The sequence below is a fragment of the Oryzias latipes genome, chromosome 6 (genome assembly GCF_002234675.1).
Source record: "Oryzias latipes chromosome 6, ASM223467v1".
In the NCBI taxonomy this organism is placed as follows: domain Eukaryota; kingdom Metazoa; phylum Chordata; class Actinopteri; order Beloniformes; family Adrianichthyidae; genus Oryzias; species Oryzias latipes.
This window is the reverse complement of record NC_019864.2, coordinates 27,455,012-27,475,015: the sequence shown is the minus strand read 5'-3', so window position 1 is coordinate 27,475,015 and position 20,004 is coordinate 27,455,012. Positions and strand designations below refer to the sequence as shown.

Below are 20,004 nucleotides of genomic sequence, written 5' to 3'. Positions count from 1 at the left end.
AGAATTTTATAAAAAAAACATTTTTTTTTTAAAATCAAGAAATATTTTAAATGCGTTTTTTTAAAGCTTCACTAAATTACATCAAATTATAAATTAAAAGGCTTTACACCTTTTTTGTGTCACAATAAAGTCATTACAACAGCTTTATTCAAATGACCTAATCATTTCAGTAATGGAAGAACTGAAGTGGGAGATGATTATTATGAGCAGGGGGGGGGGGTCATATGCATCACACCGTTCGAGAAGATTCCTGTATTTATGCATTTATAATTCATGCTTTTGTATCTGCTGCTGCAACACCATTAAATATTAAAGAAGGCTGAGAGGCGGAGAAATCAGTTAATGCCGGGGACTTTTCCTTTAAGCCGCCTGGAATTCTGTGTGGCAAGTTTGTGAGAAATGTTCACCTTAAAATGTTTGACAGGGGAAAAGGCTGCCAGTGGGACTTCTTCATGGCTGTTTTTCTTTTTTATTTTACTTCCTTTCCACAAAACATCAGCCTGGAACTCTTCTTTTTTTCAATGGACAGTGGCACACGTCTATTCATTTCAGTCTTGTTCGCCTCACCCTGTTAGTGTGTGTGTGGTGTGAAGGCAGGACTCACTGTCTGCTGCTGCGCTGCCATTGGGCAGAGAGCCCAAATCAACAACCATGCCGTCCAGACAGACGTTGAGCTCCCCTCCTGCCACAACCGAGCCTTTGTTCTCCGTCTGCAGCACCAGACTCAGCTGGACGTTCTCCACTAGAGGGAGGAAGAACAGATGGACGGAGAGAACCGGTGAGTGGCGTTAGTGGAGTTTAGACATCCTCTGTTTTTGCCCGAAAACAGGAAAGCCTTGTGCTTAGATAAGTGCCAATTTCAGGCTGATTCTGGAAAAACGACTCAAAATCAGAGTTTGTTGGTCAAAAGCTGTAAAAACAATGATATAAAAGTTTCAGAAGAACATCAGTTTCACATTTGTGCAGTAATTGTCTTTATTAAGCAATCACTGTAAAAGAAAACATATCATTAGTTTAGTTTGAATGCAAACAAACTCAGAAATAAAAAGCTTTTGTCATTTTTTTTAAATTCTGAATGTGTAGCTTTTGATGATCCAGCAAAATGAGATGTCAAAAACTTGCTTTCTAAGCAGCATCATTTCCTAATAATAAACAGAAAAATGATTTTTCTCCGTCAGGATCTTTAGCTGTCATGACGCATTGGAGAAAAAAGTCTGAGGTTATCGAACCTAAACCTGACTGGGATCATCCAGAGGGAGAACATGAGACGGAATTTCAAATGGAAAATAAAGGCAGATATTTTAGGAAAAGCAATTTTATTTGTGCAGCACCTATTAGAGCACCTCAAGTCCCACTAAAATCCTATTTTGATGTATTTTCAATCATAACTAATTCATTTTTAGATTAAATTAAAAAGCAGGTGGTGTTTTCTAAGACTTAGTTTCTGCAGAGCAGCAGTAGTTCATTAGAAATCTGCCTCAGAGTTGACGTGCTCCCCCACTACCTTATAGCCCCTTACATGAGAAATCCAACAATAGCAAGCAATGTCTGGGCTATCCCGTCATCCAGTCTAGATCCAGATTCCAGCTCAGATGAGGAAAACAAAGACGTTTGTGGATCTATTTGTCTGCAAGCGGATGCATCAGAATGGAGTGGAGCAGGGAGCGTGCCGCAGTAGCTTCTGTGTCACACCTACAAACCTTTTCCAGCAGTATTTTTGCATCTGCGCATGATTCACAATGATTTAAATAAAGAAATACTCAGAAATGCAATTTCAAGCTTAATTTTCTTTACATATGTAAAGAAGAAAAATACAAAAAGTACAGGTTAATAACACAACAAAAAACATTTTTTATTGGAGTGGGTCTTCAAATTAAAACTTTCTGTTTTTAAAACCTTTATTTATTTTAACCAGGTTTTGTTGCTCTTGTACCTCTTCATTTAGGACAGCAGAGTAACATTCATATACTAAAACATGGGAAATTTTGCATCATAATTATCCAAGAACCTGAATTATCCATGTGCATTTGTCACACTCCGAAGCTAAAGCACAAACCTAACTCTGGCTTTGGACCGGGTCGTGAGCTTTGTCTGTATTCACAGCAGTTTCTTCTGCTCTGGGACCTGGAAGGTGAGGGTGCATGTTGTGGGGGCGGAGCTGATTAAAATCTGCAGCGTCACTTATCTGCCGCTGCGTCCGTTCTGCTCTAGAATGGACATTAACCTTGAGCCCTGAGACCTTCCTTTTTTTATTTGATTTGAAATGGTTTATTTCAAGCAATCATATAGGAATAATACAATCATCAGTGATACATTCATACAATAACTAATAAACTTTGGATAATAAGACATATTAATAAATATTGCTTGACAGGGAGTGGAAGGAAGCAAACTTATATAATCCCACCCCTGTTCTACCGTTACCATTTTATTACATGATTTATCATTATCCAGTTCCTAGCTTTTATCAGACTTTTGGTCTCTGTTGAAGTTTTGGAGGAGTTTACCATGAGGTTTGTTAACCTTTTCACATCAAAATGAACATTTTTATTCATGCAATCCTTACCCAACAGCCTCCATGAGAGCATGTTTGTCTGTGTTCACTGGAAAGGTTTATGAGGTTCATGATGAGCTGCCTTTCTAGTGTCTAAACGTTGTGGGTTTAAATGCTCAGGGCTATAAGTAGCTAAAAGCTGTGTACTTGGTTGCTAGGGAACATCAGAAAACAGAGGGTTGATTATTTAATTAATCTTGAAGGTATAACAGGGCTCCAGACTAACTTTTTCACTAGGAGCACAGTGGCCCCCAACTGAAAATTTTAGGGGCACAACCAGAAAATTTAGGGGCGCATACCGTAAATCAACATGCTAACCAAATCTACTCATTTCCACTGTATTATGAATAAATACTTTAATAATAGATGCAGAAATTACAATGCGCTGTTTCAAATTCAGTGTCACATTTTAATCTGCACTTTTGAAGATGCAACAAGGTAAACTGACAGAAGAAGGTAAATTGTAAAAGAACGGGCGATGTTCACTGGATATCAGAACAATCGATACAGATACCTGAGATCAGAAAGAGGCTCAAAAACGGATGGAAATTTATCTTGGTGACACCAAATAAGTGCAGCCAAGACGCACAATAAGCGTGTTTGAGATCACCCAGGTGGACGCAACGCTGTTCAGATCACCTGGTGTGTGACATATATTTTTGTTTTTGCTCCAACATCACAAAAATATCAGGAGAAAGGGGCGGGAGCAGCAAGGCCCCAACCTACTAAACGCAACTGGAAATTTAGTACTGAACTGACTGAAAGCTGCCATATGACTACAAAACAATGCATTATGGGACATGTGTCCTGATGGTTTTTGTAGTTAGGTGAGAAATTGAAACAATTTAAAATACCAATTGATTAAAAATAGGCTACATCCATTACAAAACATTCAAATAAATATAAAATATATAATAACACGGATCATACTAAGGGGGAGAGGAATATTAAGACTAAATTGAACTGAATTGAACTTCAACTTCCTGTTCTCCTTCAGTCTCGCTGCAGATTCGCAATCTCCCCCCCCGGCCTGGTCTCCCCAATGATCCAGCCGCTGGTTCATCTCAAACACTTCTATCCTTGCATTTTCACCACGTGATTTAAGTGCGTCTCGGACTAAACCGTGTCGTTGCTCTCAGGTGTTTAAAGTTCAAGCCCCGTTAGCTGTCACGCATGTAGGTGTGGGACATTTATTCTCCTCAGCTGACCCGACTCCCGCGGGAGCGGTGTGCTGCCGTAACAGCCGTGCATAAACCGTTTGGTTGGGGGGATGCGACGCCGCGCGCTTAACCGTAACCCCCGTAACCTCCGGGTCTGTGTGACCCAGAGAAAAGTTCAGCACGGACTGCATGCATTTAGAAAATTACGAGCGAATAGATACGTTGTAGAAAGGAAAGTAAGGAACTCCTTCTTTTGGTCTGGGGAGGGAGGGGGCTGTCAGGTTTCCTGCTTTCAAGCCCGGTCATTGTCACGCCCCCAATAGTCATTTACTCCACTGTGATTGGTTGGTTTGTCAGCTCCGCACACGACAATGAAAAGGTGTCATTCATACAAACTGGCAGGACGCATTAAAATTAAACTTTCATTTCAAGGTGGGGGCCACAAATAGACCGCGGGCCGCGAGTTTGAGACCCCTGCTGTACACTCTGGCACTGGTACACCAGCCGCAGGTTGGAAGAATGAATCAATGGTTCGCTTGCTCATAGCTCAGATGCACGCACAGGTTGTGGTGATATTTGTCTCCATTTCCTTCCCACAGATGTTTACGCGTGCTCGATTATCTCTAGGCCCCTCCCCCTACACGCATTTTAGCCACTTACGCGAGAGTGTGCTCTCGTCTCATGAGTATGTGTGCGAGTTTGTGTGTGTGTTTGCGTGCGTGTGCGTGTGCGCTCGCGTCTCATTGATTATTTCATTGATCATTGACGTGCCCATTCTACGTTTAATGTATAAAAAATACAGAGGGTGGGGGGGGCAAATTTACTGGTCGCGCAAGTGCGACTGGATGTAAAATTCAGTCGCACACTCTCAAATTTTGGTCGCATTTTGCGGAGCCCTGCATAAAAAGGAAAACTTGAGGAGGATGGATTGGTCCAACCCTGTGAAGTGTCTAATTTAAAGAGGGGATTTCTGAATATAAAGTTGTCTCTTAAATGGATACTCTAGATCAGTGATCCCCAAACCCACGGGCTCCAGAACCGGTACCGGTCCGTGGGAAAGTTGGTACTGTAGTACCAGGCAGCAGAAAAAAACAACAACAACATTGTTCCTGTTTTATTTCAGATCTGATTCTAAAGGAAGTTTTATTTTGAAAAACTACTGGCTTCTCTCCACCACATCCTACTCATTCTGGCTGCATGTCGGGTCGCTTGGTCACGTATGAAAAATCCATCCACCACCTTCCTAAAGCGGCTGCGCTGACCACGAAATTAAAAGTCTCAAGATTACAAAGTAAATTAAAAAACAGAAAAGATCCAGAGAGGAAACCAAAGAAGAGCCTTCGATAATAATAATAATATTCAGCAACCGGCTGTCTGTCTAAAGTTACGAAGATTCTGCTACTAACGTTTTTTTAAACTGTGAATATCCTATTATTATCATATTTAGAAAATAACTGTTTTAGTGACCCTTTTTTTTTTGCATTTATATGTTGCACTTTTTAAGTCGGACGAGGCTGAAGTTGGCATCTGACTTTTAATCCATCATTCCATCCATCCAATCATTAAGCTTCCACTTTGACAGGATGAAGATAAACATTACCCTCAAAAGTTCAGAAAAAAACTAGAAGCCTAAAATAAAAAACAAAACACGTATTTAAAAATACCAGTTTCAGTTCTTTTTTTCATTTATTCATCGCACCTTAAAAGTCAAACGATGCTGAAGTTGGCATCAGATTTTTTAGGTTCCACTTTTTTATGGGTTAAGAGAATCACATTTAAATAGTTCCTACATGAAATGTAGTGGACAAATAAGGTTTAAAGCCTCTGCAGACATTTTACAGAGGATGAAGATAAACTTTATCCTCAAAAGAAAATGGAAGCTAGAAAAAAATAAGTAATTGAAATACACCATGGTTTGTGACAATATTGTCTGGCATTAAACCGGTCCGTGGCCTGAAGAAGGTTGGAGACCACTGCTCTAGATCAGTGTTTTTCTACCTTTTTTGAGCCACGGCACACTTTAACCTTGACAAAAATCCCGCGGCACACCAGCATCCAAAAAAAAAAAAAAAAAAAAAAAGAGAAACTCAGTCTGTATTGATCTACAGTCCCTCCATAATCTCACGTGCATTTTTGTGATAATTGTGGCAAAAAGCTGGAAGCTGCAGCTGTTTTTTCTAAAAGGTGTAATAAAAGTTAAACTGGAAGATTTAAAAACTGGTTTTTGTGTTCGTTGTGGTTTCAAGACGTTTAACAACAAAGACTGATTGTGTCACTTTAACCCAATGCATCATGGGAGATGTAGTGTGAAAACGGCCGCAAAAGGGCAGAAAGACTCGCGTCTCTGAGCTTCATTGTTTTGTTCACTTGTTCCACGGTCTGATACCGGATTCTGTGGAAAGCTACACCGCTAAAGACGAGCTTTAGCTGGTATTTTTGTTAGAACTGAGAGACTTTATGTGCAGAAACGGAACAAGGAAGTGAAGACTTTAACCACTTCTGATTGGTCAGACTGATGACGTGTGATTAAGCCTCCAAGAATGATTGGTGGAGAAAGTTAAAGGGGCGGGACTTTTCCTTAAACAGCTGATGCTACGGCTAAATCGCGGGACCGTCATTCTTATCAAAATGTCTTTAATAGAATCAAATAAACACAAAGAAAAAAGTATTTTAGGATTTTTCCTATTCCTAACTACTCAGTGTTTTATCAGGGCCTGGAGATGGTACATTACTTTAAATCACTTAATGAGGGCAATTTACCACTGCACACCTGACCATCTCCCACGGCACACTAACCGTGGTACACTTGTGTGCCCGTTGAAAAACACTGCTCTAGATCACAACAGCTTCTCCTATACAGATCTTCTGTGTTTCTGCTTTGGTTAAACGGTTCTGGTGTTTTCTTTGTGAACAGTCAGGAGAAAACCGTCATACTTCTGCTGAAATCATGTTTTCCATGACAGTAAAGAGTTTGTATTTGGGCGTGTGTGTCTTTACTTTTGCCATCGTGAGTGCGCAGCGTCTCCAGAAGGTCGATGGTGGCGCTGCCCAGCAGCTCCTTTCTCAAGGTGTGGCAGCTCCAGAGCTTCAGATCCAGACGACTCTGAGGCGTCACGTTCCTGTGGGACAGCGGGAACACAGACCCAATGACTGATCCGTTTTGACCAGGCGAGAGCTCTCTGCTGTGCGGCTCTGAGCGGGTTCTCACAGAGTGAGGTCTTCGTTCCACTGCAGCTCCAGGTTCCCGCTGCGTTTGCCGGTTTTCTTGGTTTCACTGGTCAGACCGTCGGCCGTCACCTCCACAAAGGAGCTGAGTCTGGACTGACGGTTCGGCAGCTTGGGGGACTGGGGCTTTGCTGACACCACTGCACACGCGTAAACACACACACACACACGCATGAAAAGTTAAGGACAAATGCATCAAACACTGACTGGACTAATAACATTTCACTTTCAAATCAAATTTTCAATGTCTTGTATTGACTTATTTTATGTAATTGTTGTTTTGATTTGAAAAAAAAACATTTGATTGATTTGATTGAATTTATTAGTTTATTTCACGAATTGATTGGGGACAATAAAACAAACATTTACACAGATATTGCACACTCATAACAAAAATTATTTAATGTATCGATTTGGGGGGAAAAACATAAAATCTGTGTAATTACTTATAACCATAAATGAAACAAAACTGACATTCAGGTCAATCAGAAGAAAAAAATGAAAGGATTATTTTTTTTGGCATTTATCTAACAACAGTTTATTCGCTTAATGAGCCCATTGGTTGAGAGGAAAAACAAACTGCAGTGTCCCAATAAATAAAAAATAAAAAAAGATCATTTGTGTTGCAAGGCAATATAAAAAAAAAAAAAAAGTCTTAGGTTTTTGTTTTTAGAAAGTCGTATTGTTTGATGCCAACAGGAAATAATGCAGGATTTTTGGGATAGAAAAAATCAAAATGATGTTCCTTTAAAATAGGAAAAATTAACTGGTCAAAAAAAGCACACTTGTTTTTTGAATAAACTGTAAATCATGACATGAGCTAGAATTAAACAAAGTTAACACTTTAAGATGATGTTGATGATGCATCTCATCCCGTTTTAAACTTCTATGAATGATATTTCAATAACAGAAACAAGCTCGTGTTCCTTCTGGATGGCTTTTCGACTTGAAGTCACTCTTATTGCGTTTGTTTAAAACCTGACGTCTCAAACACCGTCAACACGACTATAAATGGGCTGCTTCCCTCAACAGCAGCCTTTTTTTTTTTTTAAATCAAGACAAAGGTAAATGAATAAATACCCGAATTTGTCCTTTAAAAACATTTTAGAAGCACTCCATAATGGAAAAAAGTTAACAGGTGGTTGAACTTAAAACAATAAAGGGGACATTTATCCATGAAAATGTGATCTGCTGTGCATCTAACAAATTCATTCAGAAAATTTTAGTCCGGCTGATTTAAATTTATGATTTGAATTTAGTTCTTAATGTTGCTGTAATAAAGTTAACCTACAGCAGAAAATTTTAACCTGAATGTTAATAAAATTCATACAGAAGTAAACCTTTTGTGTTTTTAGTACATTTGATTTTTTTACGTATAAAAAAAATAGTAATTTTAACATCCTTATTGTTATTTAACACATTCATTTCTTTGAAATAAGTTCATAAATTATTTTTTTATTTAAATAACTAACTTTAATTCTCCTCTAAATCTCAGATTCTCACTTATGTGTTCCAACTGTTTTTTTACAATAAAGTCAATTATTTTAGAATAATTCTTTGATTCTTAAATTTAAATTATTACGTTTATGTGAATGTATTTTAACATATTTTGTTTGAATTGTATTTCTTTTCACAAATAGTTTCCTAGTTGTGTTTTTTTTTATTCAAGTTAAATAAAAAATGTTATTTATAAAACACTTAATAGTAAAATAACAAAATTGCTTTACATAATAAAGCATCTTTCAAAAAACAAACAGAATTAGTGTTATAAAATCACAGATACTGCTCTCAAACCCCTGAACCCTACATAATGAAAGATAACAAGGTGATGGAAGGAAATTTTAATGGAATATTTTTGACCCTACCTCGTCGTTTAACCTCAGATCGTCTCTATAACCTGCAGTCATTTGTGTTATCGCATTGGAAGCTAAAAGAACAGCTCGTTGTATTTTTGTTTTGAATATTTTGTTTATTAAGTTGAAGTAAAACTGCATTTTGGGAAGTAAACATCCAAACACAAACACTGCCCTCTTGTGGAGGATAAAGACACTTCACCATGAGAGCAAAAACTAAAGATGTATTTTAAATCCGCCTCAGTCATTATGCAGGCGTTTTTAACTGCTGGGTTTTACTTTACAGAAGAAAAGGTAAGATTAGAAATCACTTTATTGTATGAAATCTGAAGATCGTGTCCGTTTTCTGAGCTGATCGAGTCCAGGAACGTCCTGCACGTTGGGACTTTTTTGACAGGGCAAAAGCCCAAACATAGACGGTTTTAAATTCTTGCACATCTGCTATGAATCTGAGTCCTTTCTACGGAAGAAAAACTGCTCATCAGGCATTAAAGTTGGACTGCAAACTGAAGAACGCTATCGGGCCGGTCCGATTGGAGGGAGAGGATGAATAAATGTGGACGAATTAGGGATGAGAAAAATCCTGTCTGTGCAGCTTCCCAACAGATCTGCTCTGGTTGAGAGGAGCGGATGATCTTTGATCGCCTGAACGTCTGCCAAAAGCAACCTGAATCACTGTTTTAAAGAGAGGAGGGTGGTGCAGAGGCGAAGGAGCACCAAACACGCAACAATCAGCAAGTTTAGACGAAGCGAGGAGAGGAAAAGACAGACAGACGAGAAAACGAGACCATGATTCAGACGGGATCCCGCCGAGTGGATGTGACTTCACAGAGGCAAAAAAGCTGCTGGCCTCACTGACGACACATGGAAAATGTACGCGCAACTGCGATGACTTATTGTAAAATTTCTGCATTCTAAAATATATCCACACTGATGCTGACTCATGCTGCAGATTTGGACCTCTGCTCTTCAAAATCCAACCGCAAACTTTATGTTCATGAAAAGAATGCACCCGACCCACAACGTTCAGAACTTCCACAATATGGAAGTGGTTGTGATGCAGCATGGGTAAATACGTTAAGTGATAACTTCTTAGGGCTGTAACAAGAATCCGAACACTCCGACATTTGTCATCTGTTCCCCAAAATTGGAGTATGGCAATGTTGGAATTCCCTTCCTACTCCGCAGCTACTTAAAACGATCTACGCAGGACTTGGACTTTAAGAGCAAATCGATTACCATGCTCACTACTTTATTTATTTTATTTTAAACGGCAAATAGGACGTCACCGATATCACGATGTAAAACAACTAATAAATACAAACTTTTTGCGGGGACTACTTATGAATCCACCAAGTTTTGATGATGAAAACTTGGATGGTTTTTTAAAAAATAAATACCGGTAAATAAAATAAATTTTCATTCACAAAAATTGTACAAGCCCAATGCATTGTGGTCTATATTCCCCAATATAGTGAGCATCGATGCACACTGTCTTTTGCAGAGACCTTTGCGAAATATTAGAAAGGTAGATTGGGACAGCTCTACAAAACAGCAAACGCATGATGGGAGTAGCGAAGGAATTTGGACACAACCTACAAATACCTGTGACGTCCGAGATGGCGGATTTGAGACTTTTTTTTCTTTTTTAACACAGTACAAAACAACACCAGAACATTTACATAAAATTCACAAGATACAAGAAAGAATAACGCAATTTGAAAGGAAGCAAAAAAGAAAATTCTTATCAGTATGCATACATAAAGGGATTTGCGACCTTTATAAATACAGTAGAGCAGAGATGAGCAACTCCAGGCTTGGAGGGATAAATTCCTGCATGTTTTCCAACATGGCCTGCTCTGGCTTGTTCTAATTGGCTGGATACACCTGAACCTGATAATCAGTCATGAGTAAACACTTAGATATCTGGAACTCATGCAGACACACCTCGAGGCCTGGAGTTGCCCATCCCTGCAGTAGACTATAGTTTAGTATGGAGTATAGTTTGTACTATATAAATAGTATAGTAAAAAAAATTACACGACAGACAATGTCATTATTGCTCTGAAATACAGAGGGATGTTGGATTTTAAGTGCATAAACTAAACAAACCGTATGTACTACTGTCTCCAGAAGTATGTATATATTTTCAAAGTAAAGTGTCGGTGAAGTTTCTCATTTTTTAAAGTAAAACAATCAAGTGTTTTTGAGGGGGGAAAAAATAGGTTAGCTTTACAAATATGTTCTGAAAAACTAAATAGTCAACAATCTGAATAATTAATATGAAATTTAAAAGATTTTAAAAAGCTGGTGATCAATGATGTGACGTCATGCGTCTGTCTGCTAGCATGGTGGAGAAGCAGAACAGGAATGTAAACATGTTCATCTGAATGCGTTTTAAGATGTCCACTTAAAATCAGTTTGTAAAACATTTTCTAGCCAGAGAAACTTTGAGGATGGACAGAAAAACTGTGGATTCACAGCCCTACAATTTCGGAGGTTTATTCTAAAGAGTTATAAAAGCCTTTTGACAAATTCAAATGAGAAAATAGGCTTTTAAACTATTTTTTTGTACAAAAAAACCCCACCTTATTATGAAATGACATCTAAAGTACAGATGTATTGATCAATCTAACCATATGGTGCTTCAAACTCGACTGTAAAACCAGTATAAAATACACTGCAAAAAGAGTTTGCTGTATTTGCAAAACAGACCAGAAAACTGTTGAACTGTAAAATGACTTGAGGGACGTCCCGCAGCGAATACAATAGAGCAGAATGCAGCAATAAAGAGGCATCAGCTGATAAACCAGAAAGTTTAAACTTCACTTATCTTTATAAACAGCTAAAACTCAAGCAATTATATATTAGTTAAAAATTGGGCATCAAATAAATCATCTTAAGCTGCAGCATAAGAATTGAAACATTCTGGGTTTTTTTTTTTAATATAATTGCTGGATTTTTTTTTTACAGCACATAGATTAGCTGAGAAACATGAAAAATGTATTTGAGAAAACATGAAAATTATTTGTAAAATGAACCAATTTACATTTTTTTAAGGCTATCTGATCAAATATGCCACCAAAAAGTTGTAACCATAACATAATATGTTCTGGTAAAAATTTTGTTTGTTGTTTTTCCAAAAAAAAAGCAGAAAATATTAATCTGCAAGTGTTTCAGTCTAACTTTGACACATTCCAGGTTTTTGTCGTATGCTTCACATATTTGCCCAAATAGATCAAGGAAGACATTTATATGAAACTTAATAATAATAATAATAATAATAATAATAATAATAATAATAATTAACTGGAAAATTCTATAAAGCTTCAATTATTATCTGCTCCCATCTTTAAAAACCACAAATGAACATTTAAACATAAATCTGGCTTCACTTTAATTTGAAATATTGTTTTACAAAAAAATACTAATAATAATCACCCAAAGTCTATGAAGAGGTGATCAAAAATAAAAAAGACTGACCTTTCAGGATCAACTGAGACTTTTCTGTACTCTGAGCACTGCCAGGTCTGGTCACGCTGGCAGCTGCCATGACATCCCAGCTCTGCAACACAAGCAGTCGCACAAATGACCACAACACTACACAAAAAGTGAATCATTGCATCCCTGCTGCATACAGGTATGCTTACGTTGAAAGTCTCAATCATCGTGCTAAATTTAAGAATGATTCTTTTTTTATTGTTTTCAGGCTCAGTGTAAGCCAACTGAAAGGTTGTTTTCTTCATTGTTACTTATAAATTGATAGATAAGTCTTTATTGTCATACGTACAATGAAACTAAAAGTGCCTTCTGCACGGACCAGAAGGCACTGAAAAGAAGAAGAATTTTTAGGTTTTTTGTCATAGTTTTGTAAAAAACAAATTAAACCAAAAACAAAACTGTGACCCAAAAATCGAGGTTTGAACAAATCATGGGGTGCAGCCTCATCCTTTAGAGCCAACGCTTCCTGCATTTTTCACTCATTTAATGTGCAAAGTCTGCAGAGATGTGACGCCTGGAGGACAAAGCCAAGGACCAAGTGTCCTGCAAACATCACAGCTCACCACCAAAATGCATTATTGTTAGGTTGAGTGCAAACTGCACAAACAACAATGTAAATAAATAAATTACATTTTGTTTTGACTATAGACAAAAATCTCTAATTTAGAAAACTTTTTAAATGTTCTGTTTTATATTCACAAGTGTCTAAGTCTAATAAAAATGTGTTTTATTGTCTTTCAATGTGCAACTATTTTATAAACCAGTGGCCCTGAACCACCTTTTAATCACCTCATCTAACAGTTTGTCATTATGTTGTGATTGGATTCCACCTGTCATTAAAAAAAACATTACAAAATAAAAGCATATACCTGAAAGTGTTTTGTTTTCCCTGTCAGAGGCTGCAGCCAAGTCTCATCAACATCACCTTGAGCAAAGTCATGCAGGGATGCAGTCTGCAGCGTTTATTAGTGCGAACAAATCTGCAGCACAGCAGGCATTAACCCTGCTGCAAGCAACTACGTCCTTGATGATGCTCCGTCATTGTTTGCAGAGTAAATAACTATAAACTCTGCATTTCCTCTGCACACAGTCAGAAGCCTCAGACAAGGCGAGTCTTGATAAAAGTTGGTCCTAATCAGAAATCAACTGTGTGTTTTGACAACCACTTCTGTCTCAGTCAGAGCCAATCCGAGGGGAGCTAACACAACAAAAGCTCGCATTCCCGTCAACCTTGCGAATTAACCTCGGAAAGGTTCGGCCAGGGGGATCAATGGCGCCTCCGGACCCCGGCAAAGCTTCACCTAAACGGATGAAGACGGAACCATTTCTGCTCAACCGATTTATCGTCACTGCATGGTACCCCTGAGTGACTGCTGCTAACAAAATACAAACAAGGCAGATGATTGAGGCATATGAAAGTATTACCGTCAATCCTGGGCAGACAACACGCAAACTTCCGTTGAGGATTTTTAAATTAAAAGCTTACCAAGAAAAAGTCCTTTATTTACTCTAATTCCCCCAAAAAAGATAATTTAGTATTTTCTATTAAAATATGAAAATAAAAATACAAGAAAGAGAACGACATGACTTAATTATTATGGTTATTTCAGTACATAACTACATTACTACGCATTAAGCGTTTCTTGTTCCAATTTAATTTGTTTTAACACTTCAAGAACACACAAGCTAGTAATTTAATAAACCCTACATTTTGAATAAAACTTTGATTTTTTTAATTAAAATGTGTTTCTTAAATCCTTTCTCACCCCTAATGCTTAATTTGAAGGGGAACTGTCTTCACTTCCGTTTGGAACGGCTCATTTGTCGTGAGAAGGTAACTGTTAGCCCGCAAGCTTGTTAGCTGGATTTTACCAAAGGACATGGAAAAAATAGCTATTTCATACACCAGAGTGAAAACAGATTAAGATCTATAGCAACCCGCTTAATATTAGACACAGCTCGGTGTACTGACACAAGAAAACAGAAGCATTTATGGCAAAGTTCTTGTACCTTTTTCAGCTGTACTCCGCCGCTGTAGCTAGTGAACTTTCATTTCCGCATCACTGATAAAGCCACGTGATCCAGTGACGTCAGAGGGAGGAGGAGGGGGCATTTGCTCTACGAATATTGTCCCCTAACTGACTTAGCTAAATGTGACATACACAAATGTAAATATACAAACAAAAAAACAGCGTTTTTCATTAAGAAATGGTACTGTGCATAAAAGTATGGAATCCTAAACTAATAAAAAAGTTGAGTTGGGGTTGGTTTCATTTAAAATGTGAGAAAATTTGCCTTTTATTTTCTTTTTTTTTAAGTACTATTGTTTTTTTCTGTATTTCAATCTCCTGGAAAATTCAATAAAGTTACTTAACTAAAACAAATCCCCCCCCCCCCCCCCCATATGGTAAAGCATAAAATGGTTGACTAAAATCGTGCAATGTAGAAATCTGGTATGGAAACTAGGTATGGAGTTTCCTGTTTTGTATGATGTATTGTATGTGCAATAGTTGTCGATAAAGTTCATTTTAAAAGATTCCACCTTCAGAACCCACTTAATCTTTTGGGGTATTAAGTGGAGCCTGTTCCAGCCACTGCTGGGCAAGGGGAGGGGTACACACTAGATGTGTTGCCGGTCTTTTGCACAGCCACACGATCACAGGGACAGTTTAATGATACAAACAGACTGATGATATCACACGTTTTTCCTTGTTTTTGACATTAAACTCTCAATGGATCCTGAACCAAATCAAAACTAAAAACTAACCAACCTAAAAAAAATACTTTGATTTGCCACAGAATAAATTCAATTTTGCTTTAACAACTTAGAATAGCCTCTGCTGACAGATTGTGAATATTTTATCTTTTATATAAACAAGCTGAACTAATGTTAATACAAACCATCATCCCTGCAATAAACAGGCTCCACCGACTTTCATTAAATAAAGTCATTCTGCTGCAAATTTTCTAATTAAAGTAGAAAAGTGATTTTGTGCTCTAAAAAATTGCATTAACAAGTGGTGTTTTTTTTTAAAATCAGTGTCTTTGTTAAAATACATTTTTAAAAATACTTCAAAAAAAACAAAAACTTATTGTGAACATTTAGGATAGAAACACTTTGATTCAAAACATTATTTGAAGAAGTATTTTACTAAATGTCCAAGTATGTTTCAGCTAAAAAAGTAATTGGATCAAGTGTGAAGTTTTTATCTAAAAAACGATTAAACTTTTTAGCTGTAAAGAACATATTACATTTAGATAGGAGACATTTTTAGTTTCTTATCCAATTAAAAATTAATTTTTTAGCTTCAACAGTAGTTCTTCTAAAGTCTTAAATTTCTTGCTCGATGTTAAAGTTGTTCACTTTGTTTTTGTTTTTAACTGAAACAAAACAGATTTGAAAGAACAAAAGTCTTTAAAACATATTTATTTAAAATTGGGACAACAACAAAACAGATATTAATGTGAGTCTGTGCACCATTTTCTTAACATTTGAGGGTTTTTCCTGAAACAGGAAGTGGATTTTCAGCTGCTTTTCAATTCCCCCACAGGTTCAAAGACATGAATACAGACATTAAACACAGCACAGAGCTGAGAGCAGAAAGCAGGAAGGACTGACTGAGCTCAGCCAAAGCTGCACTAATGCGGGTCTAAACCTAAGAGAACGCCTTCAGTTAATGGTGAGAACATCACTCTGGATCTCATGGCTCAGTTGCGTCTGCAGGTCGCTCAGTTTCTTCTTTAGGACGGCCAATGCTGACATGACCACCGTCTCGGGTCGCAGAGAGCCGCACGACTCCACGTTGTAATAAAACCTGGATTAAAGAAAATCAATTAAATGAGATGTGTTCACATGTTCAGGGATTTCTCAGAGTTCACCAATTTACCGTTAAAACTTCAAACCCACTCTGAACATCTTTTGATCCATTTTCAAAGCGTTCCCAGTGGTGTTTTAGTCACGTTTGTCATTTTTAGTCAAAATCTAAAAACCTGTGTTGTTTTCTAGGACATATTTTCTGCGGAGCTGCAGGAGTTGATTAGAAAATCCCTCCTCAGTCACAGCTGGGACTGCTGGAGCTCAAAAAAGATACTGTTTATGTATGTATGTGTTTATGTAGGGTTCTTTTGTGAATAACATTCTAAGAGTTAAAAATCCTCACATTTGGGATCACATTATGAGATACAAGGCACTCCATGCCACAAAGAAAAATCATATCAATTTTAATAAATAGTTGTTGGTGTTCACTGGACCATGCATACTAAAATCATTTTAAGGAAGGTTTCTTGCTCACCTTTCTGGTTTTCCGTTGGGGTCATAGGGGGCCTGGACTTCATCCTCCTCGATCTCTGAGTACTCACTCTTCGGCCTAAGAAGAAGAAGCCCAACGTTCAATCATTGTGAGATACTGGCTGTGTCTGAATTCTTTCACCACTCACTACATAGTGCACTTTATAGTGCGTTTGTATGGAAGCATTTCTGTAGCATAATTACAAATAGAAGTTGGCTTGGCAAATAGCTTTTTCTTTTTAATTTTGAGTCAACAAATGCATCTACATTTTGAAAACGAAAAAGCATTTCTGGTATTGACTTTTATTTTTAATTATGCTACAATGCTTCCATGCATTCACCACAATTTCAAAATCTAGTGCCCTAATAGCTTCCCAGGAGTCTCTGCTCACTAGATTGGCGAATATAGACCACAATGCATTGCGTTTGAACTATTTTAGCAAAAAAAAAAATTGTATTTCAATGTACTTTTTTTAATAAACTATCAACGTTTCTATCTTCAGAACTCAACTGCAAAACGCAATTAGACTTTAACTTCATGAAATCGATTAGGTCATATTTGCGGATTTAAAATTAAGAAAATAGTGACCATGAGGAACTACACAGTCCTGCACTATTTCGTTTATTCAGTAGTTAGGGATTAGGGCGGGAATTCGAACATAGCCACTGTTAGAGGTGATCATCTGAGCAGAGCCAAGCGGACGTACCACTCCTCCGGTCGAGGGTAGACCGTGTGCCTCAGTGCATTGTCCGGGTCGTATTCGAAGGACACCCCTGCGGTTGGATTCCACTTGGCGTGCTCCTTCCCGAAGCCTTTCTTTGCATAAGCTCGGAGCCGAAGCTCCTGACCTTTACGAAGTTTCACCAGCAAAATGTCTGGATTTGATGAAACACAAAAGTGACGGTGGAGGTCGTGACGCCAGAACTTCCTTTTGACACCAAACAATAAAACAGAGAGTTAAGGCAGCTCAATGCTCACCATCTTGCTCGACGTAGTCGTTTGGATCGTTGTCTCGGCTCCTTGAAGTCACCTGGAAAGCACATTTTTACATCAGTGTCCAGTTTTTACAGACTTTTTATGTTTCGACAATGGAAGCAGAAGGAAAAACTCACCGGAATGACTCTGGGGTTGTTGGACAGCAGATCACGAGAGGTGACGTGACGAGTTTGATCCTCAGTGCATCGAACGTCCAGGGTCAGCTCTACAGAACACTCTGGACAGAAATCCTCACAGGTACAGTCCTGTAGGAAAGCAAAGGGGGCAGATGGGAAACTGATGGGATACAATGATTTAAAGCTAAAAATTCTACTTTTTAATTGATCAAGTTGATCTGAACCACAACAAAAACAGCTATAGTGATTGGAACACGAGACCAGCAATTCACAACCATCATTTTACCATAAAATCACAGGAAGAAATTCAAAAAGAAACAAGTATTGGATGGTTTAATCTCTCTTTTTAATACACACAGATATCCATGAAAACAATTGTGTTGGGTCAGCCTGCTTACCCTGGAATACTGCATTTTATCCACAATGTCATCACTGGTGAGGGGAATCAGACCTGACAAAGCAGGAAGAACAAAACAATCCAGATCTCTACATTTATGCATCAACAGTATAGAATAACAGTAAACAAGGTGAGGTATTACAGCAGCTGATATGCGTACCGACTCTGTGTGCGATGAACTCATCGTGGAGGACGGATGAATTGGCGTCAATCTGGATCCAGTCAATTGCTAACAGATAAAAAAAAAACCCGGCAGAATTGAATATTGTGAACATTCTCAACTCAGATTGATTTATAGTTTATGTACGTCCATTTAGACTTGTGTTGCAACAGTTTATTTCCACACTTGAACGCAACAGTTACTTAAATTCTAATTCAACAACAAAAATCTGTGATGGATAAAAATTCGAGAAGCCAAAAACAACAACAACAAAAAGGCAGAACTATTTCCTAAAATCTCAGCTTCCACCATGTTTTGTATTACTTTCCAAACCAACTTTCAATTCCTTTGGACCAAAACGTCAACTTCTACTGAATGGATTCTTTTTTTCTCTCTCAAATGTATAGAATTGTTAATGGGATTAAAATGACAGCAGTTAACAAAAGTCAAATGAGACCAGCTTTACTCTACCTATTGTGGGAACTTCTGACATGAAGACTCGACGGATAGAATTGGCGACTCTGAAAATGAAGAGGAAACAACGAAACAACTTAAGTTCTAGTGAAAACATTAAAGACAAAAAAAAAAAAATAGATTTCAATCCATGTTCAATCCAAGCACAGTGTTGTTGGGTGGTAGGATTTATCAAAAAGAATATCAAAGTACAGATATTAACAGCTAATCAAATGTGAAATATTAGAAATTTGAGCCAAACAGAAAACCAAACATTCTGTACATTTATTTAACATAAACTCTTACGTGTTGACTGGTGCAGCCCAATTTGGAAAGTTGTATTCATTTGAAAAATATGAATAAAGTTACTATTTATTATTATTAATAAGACCTACTTGTTACTTAACTTACTACATGCAATTTTTATAGGAATATTTCCTCCAACCAAAGTTTCTCACCAATAAAAAAAAAGTATTTAAAAGTGAATTCAAAGTTTTATATATTAACAGTAGTTCAAATACATGAAAGTATATTATTTTAACTATAAAATAAATGTATACATTAGTGCTCATTTCTAGGATAAGTCGGTTTAGTTTCTACTCTTGTTTATCTTGTATGGACTGACATTTTGAATGAATGAATGAATGAAAATAAGTCTTATGCTGAGTTTGATATAAGTTATTTGGATTTAAAAAATAAAGTAAACCGGTAATAAGCATCGTTTCTGTCTATGTTACTTAATGGTTGGTGCAGAAAAACCACAATGGCTGCTGCGTTTGACTCTGCAATAAAACACAAAGGTTCTACTTACGCCAGATCCGTGTTTTCAATGACAAATTTGACATTTTCATCGGTGAGTTCCGTGATTTTCACCGTAGGTTGGTTAGCATACGGCATTATTAAAGAATAAGAAGAAGATATTTATCAATATAAATCACGCAGTGCACGACGCCGTAAACACTTCCGCTTAAGAACCTGCCCGGAATCATTTGTGAGTCGCAATTGGCTGGAAGCTACGAAGGTAGTATTTGATTGGTCGAAGGACGGACGTAAAGGCGGGTTCCCGCGAAACATCCGGGTCTTGCTGAACGGTAACACTTTCACAATAAAAGCATAAATTATTTGAACGAAGAGTAATTAGTCTCGTGTTAGTCGAAATTAGTTCCTCCCTTAAATTGCTGAACAAAGCACAGTAATTTAAAACGTGCTTCATTAGTTTAGATTTTGTATTATTACCAACTAAATTTAAAACTCACCTTGCCTATGGAGACCATCACTTTAGTTTAAAGAACTGAGAAAA

At 37.5% G+C, this 20,004-nt stretch overlaps 2 protein-coding genes across 3 annotated transcripts in view; both read right to left on the bottom strand.

The window, feature by feature from the left end:
* The window catches only part of wwp2 (WW domain containing E3 ubiquitin protein ligase 2), a 59,832-nt gene extending 45,429 nt beyond the window's left edge, over positions 1-14,403 (bottom strand). For both annotated transcript variants that reach the window (XM_023956034.1, XM_023956035.1), the window contains exons 1-5: positions 14,304-14,403; positions 12,276-12,357; positions 6,923-7,079; positions 6,712-6,833; positions 605-742 (exon numbers count right to left, since the gene is read on the bottom strand). In XM_023956034.1, the coding sequence (XP_023811802.1) occupies positions 605-742; positions 6,712-6,833; positions 6,923-7,079; positions 12,276-12,345 (487 nt within the window). In that variant the 5' untranslated portion in view covers positions 12,346-12,357; positions 14,304-14,403. The remainder of the gene's footprint in view (positions 1-604; positions 743-6,711; positions 6,834-6,922; positions 7,080-12,275; positions 12,358-14,303) is intronic.
* A 1,301-nt stretch (positions 14,404-15,704) lies between these two features.
* polr2c (RNA polymerase II subunit C) lies at positions 15,705-19,705 on the bottom strand. The gene is made up of 9 exons (XM_004069812.4): positions 19,516-19,705; positions 18,723-18,772; positions 18,252-18,320; positions 18,093-18,145; positions 17,695-17,823; positions 17,561-17,612; positions 17,289-17,457; positions 16,586-16,660; positions 15,705-16,108 (listed from the first exon to the last, which is right to left on the bottom strand). Exons 1-9 carry the CDS (start codon positions 19,599-19,601, stop codon positions 15,964-15,966), a joined length of 828 nt encoding a protein of 275 aa, XP_004069860.1. The 5' UTR covers positions 19,602-19,705; the 3' UTR covers positions 15,705-15,963.
* Between the last annotated feature and the right edge of the window lie 299 nt (positions 19,706-20,004).

Coding starts and splice junctions, on each gene's coding strand:
- polr2c (XM_004069812.4), bottom strand. CDS start 19,601: ATGCCGTATGCTAACCAACCTACGGTGAAAATCACGGAACTCACCGAT. Junction 18,773..19,515: donor ATTGAAAACACGGATCTGGC/GTAAGTAGAACC, acceptor CTTCATTTTCAG/AGTCGCCAATTCTATCCGTC. Junction 17,613..17,694: donor ACAACCCCAGAGTCATTCCG/GTGAGTTTTTCC, acceptor TGTGCTTTCCAG/GTGACTTCAAGGAGCCGAGA.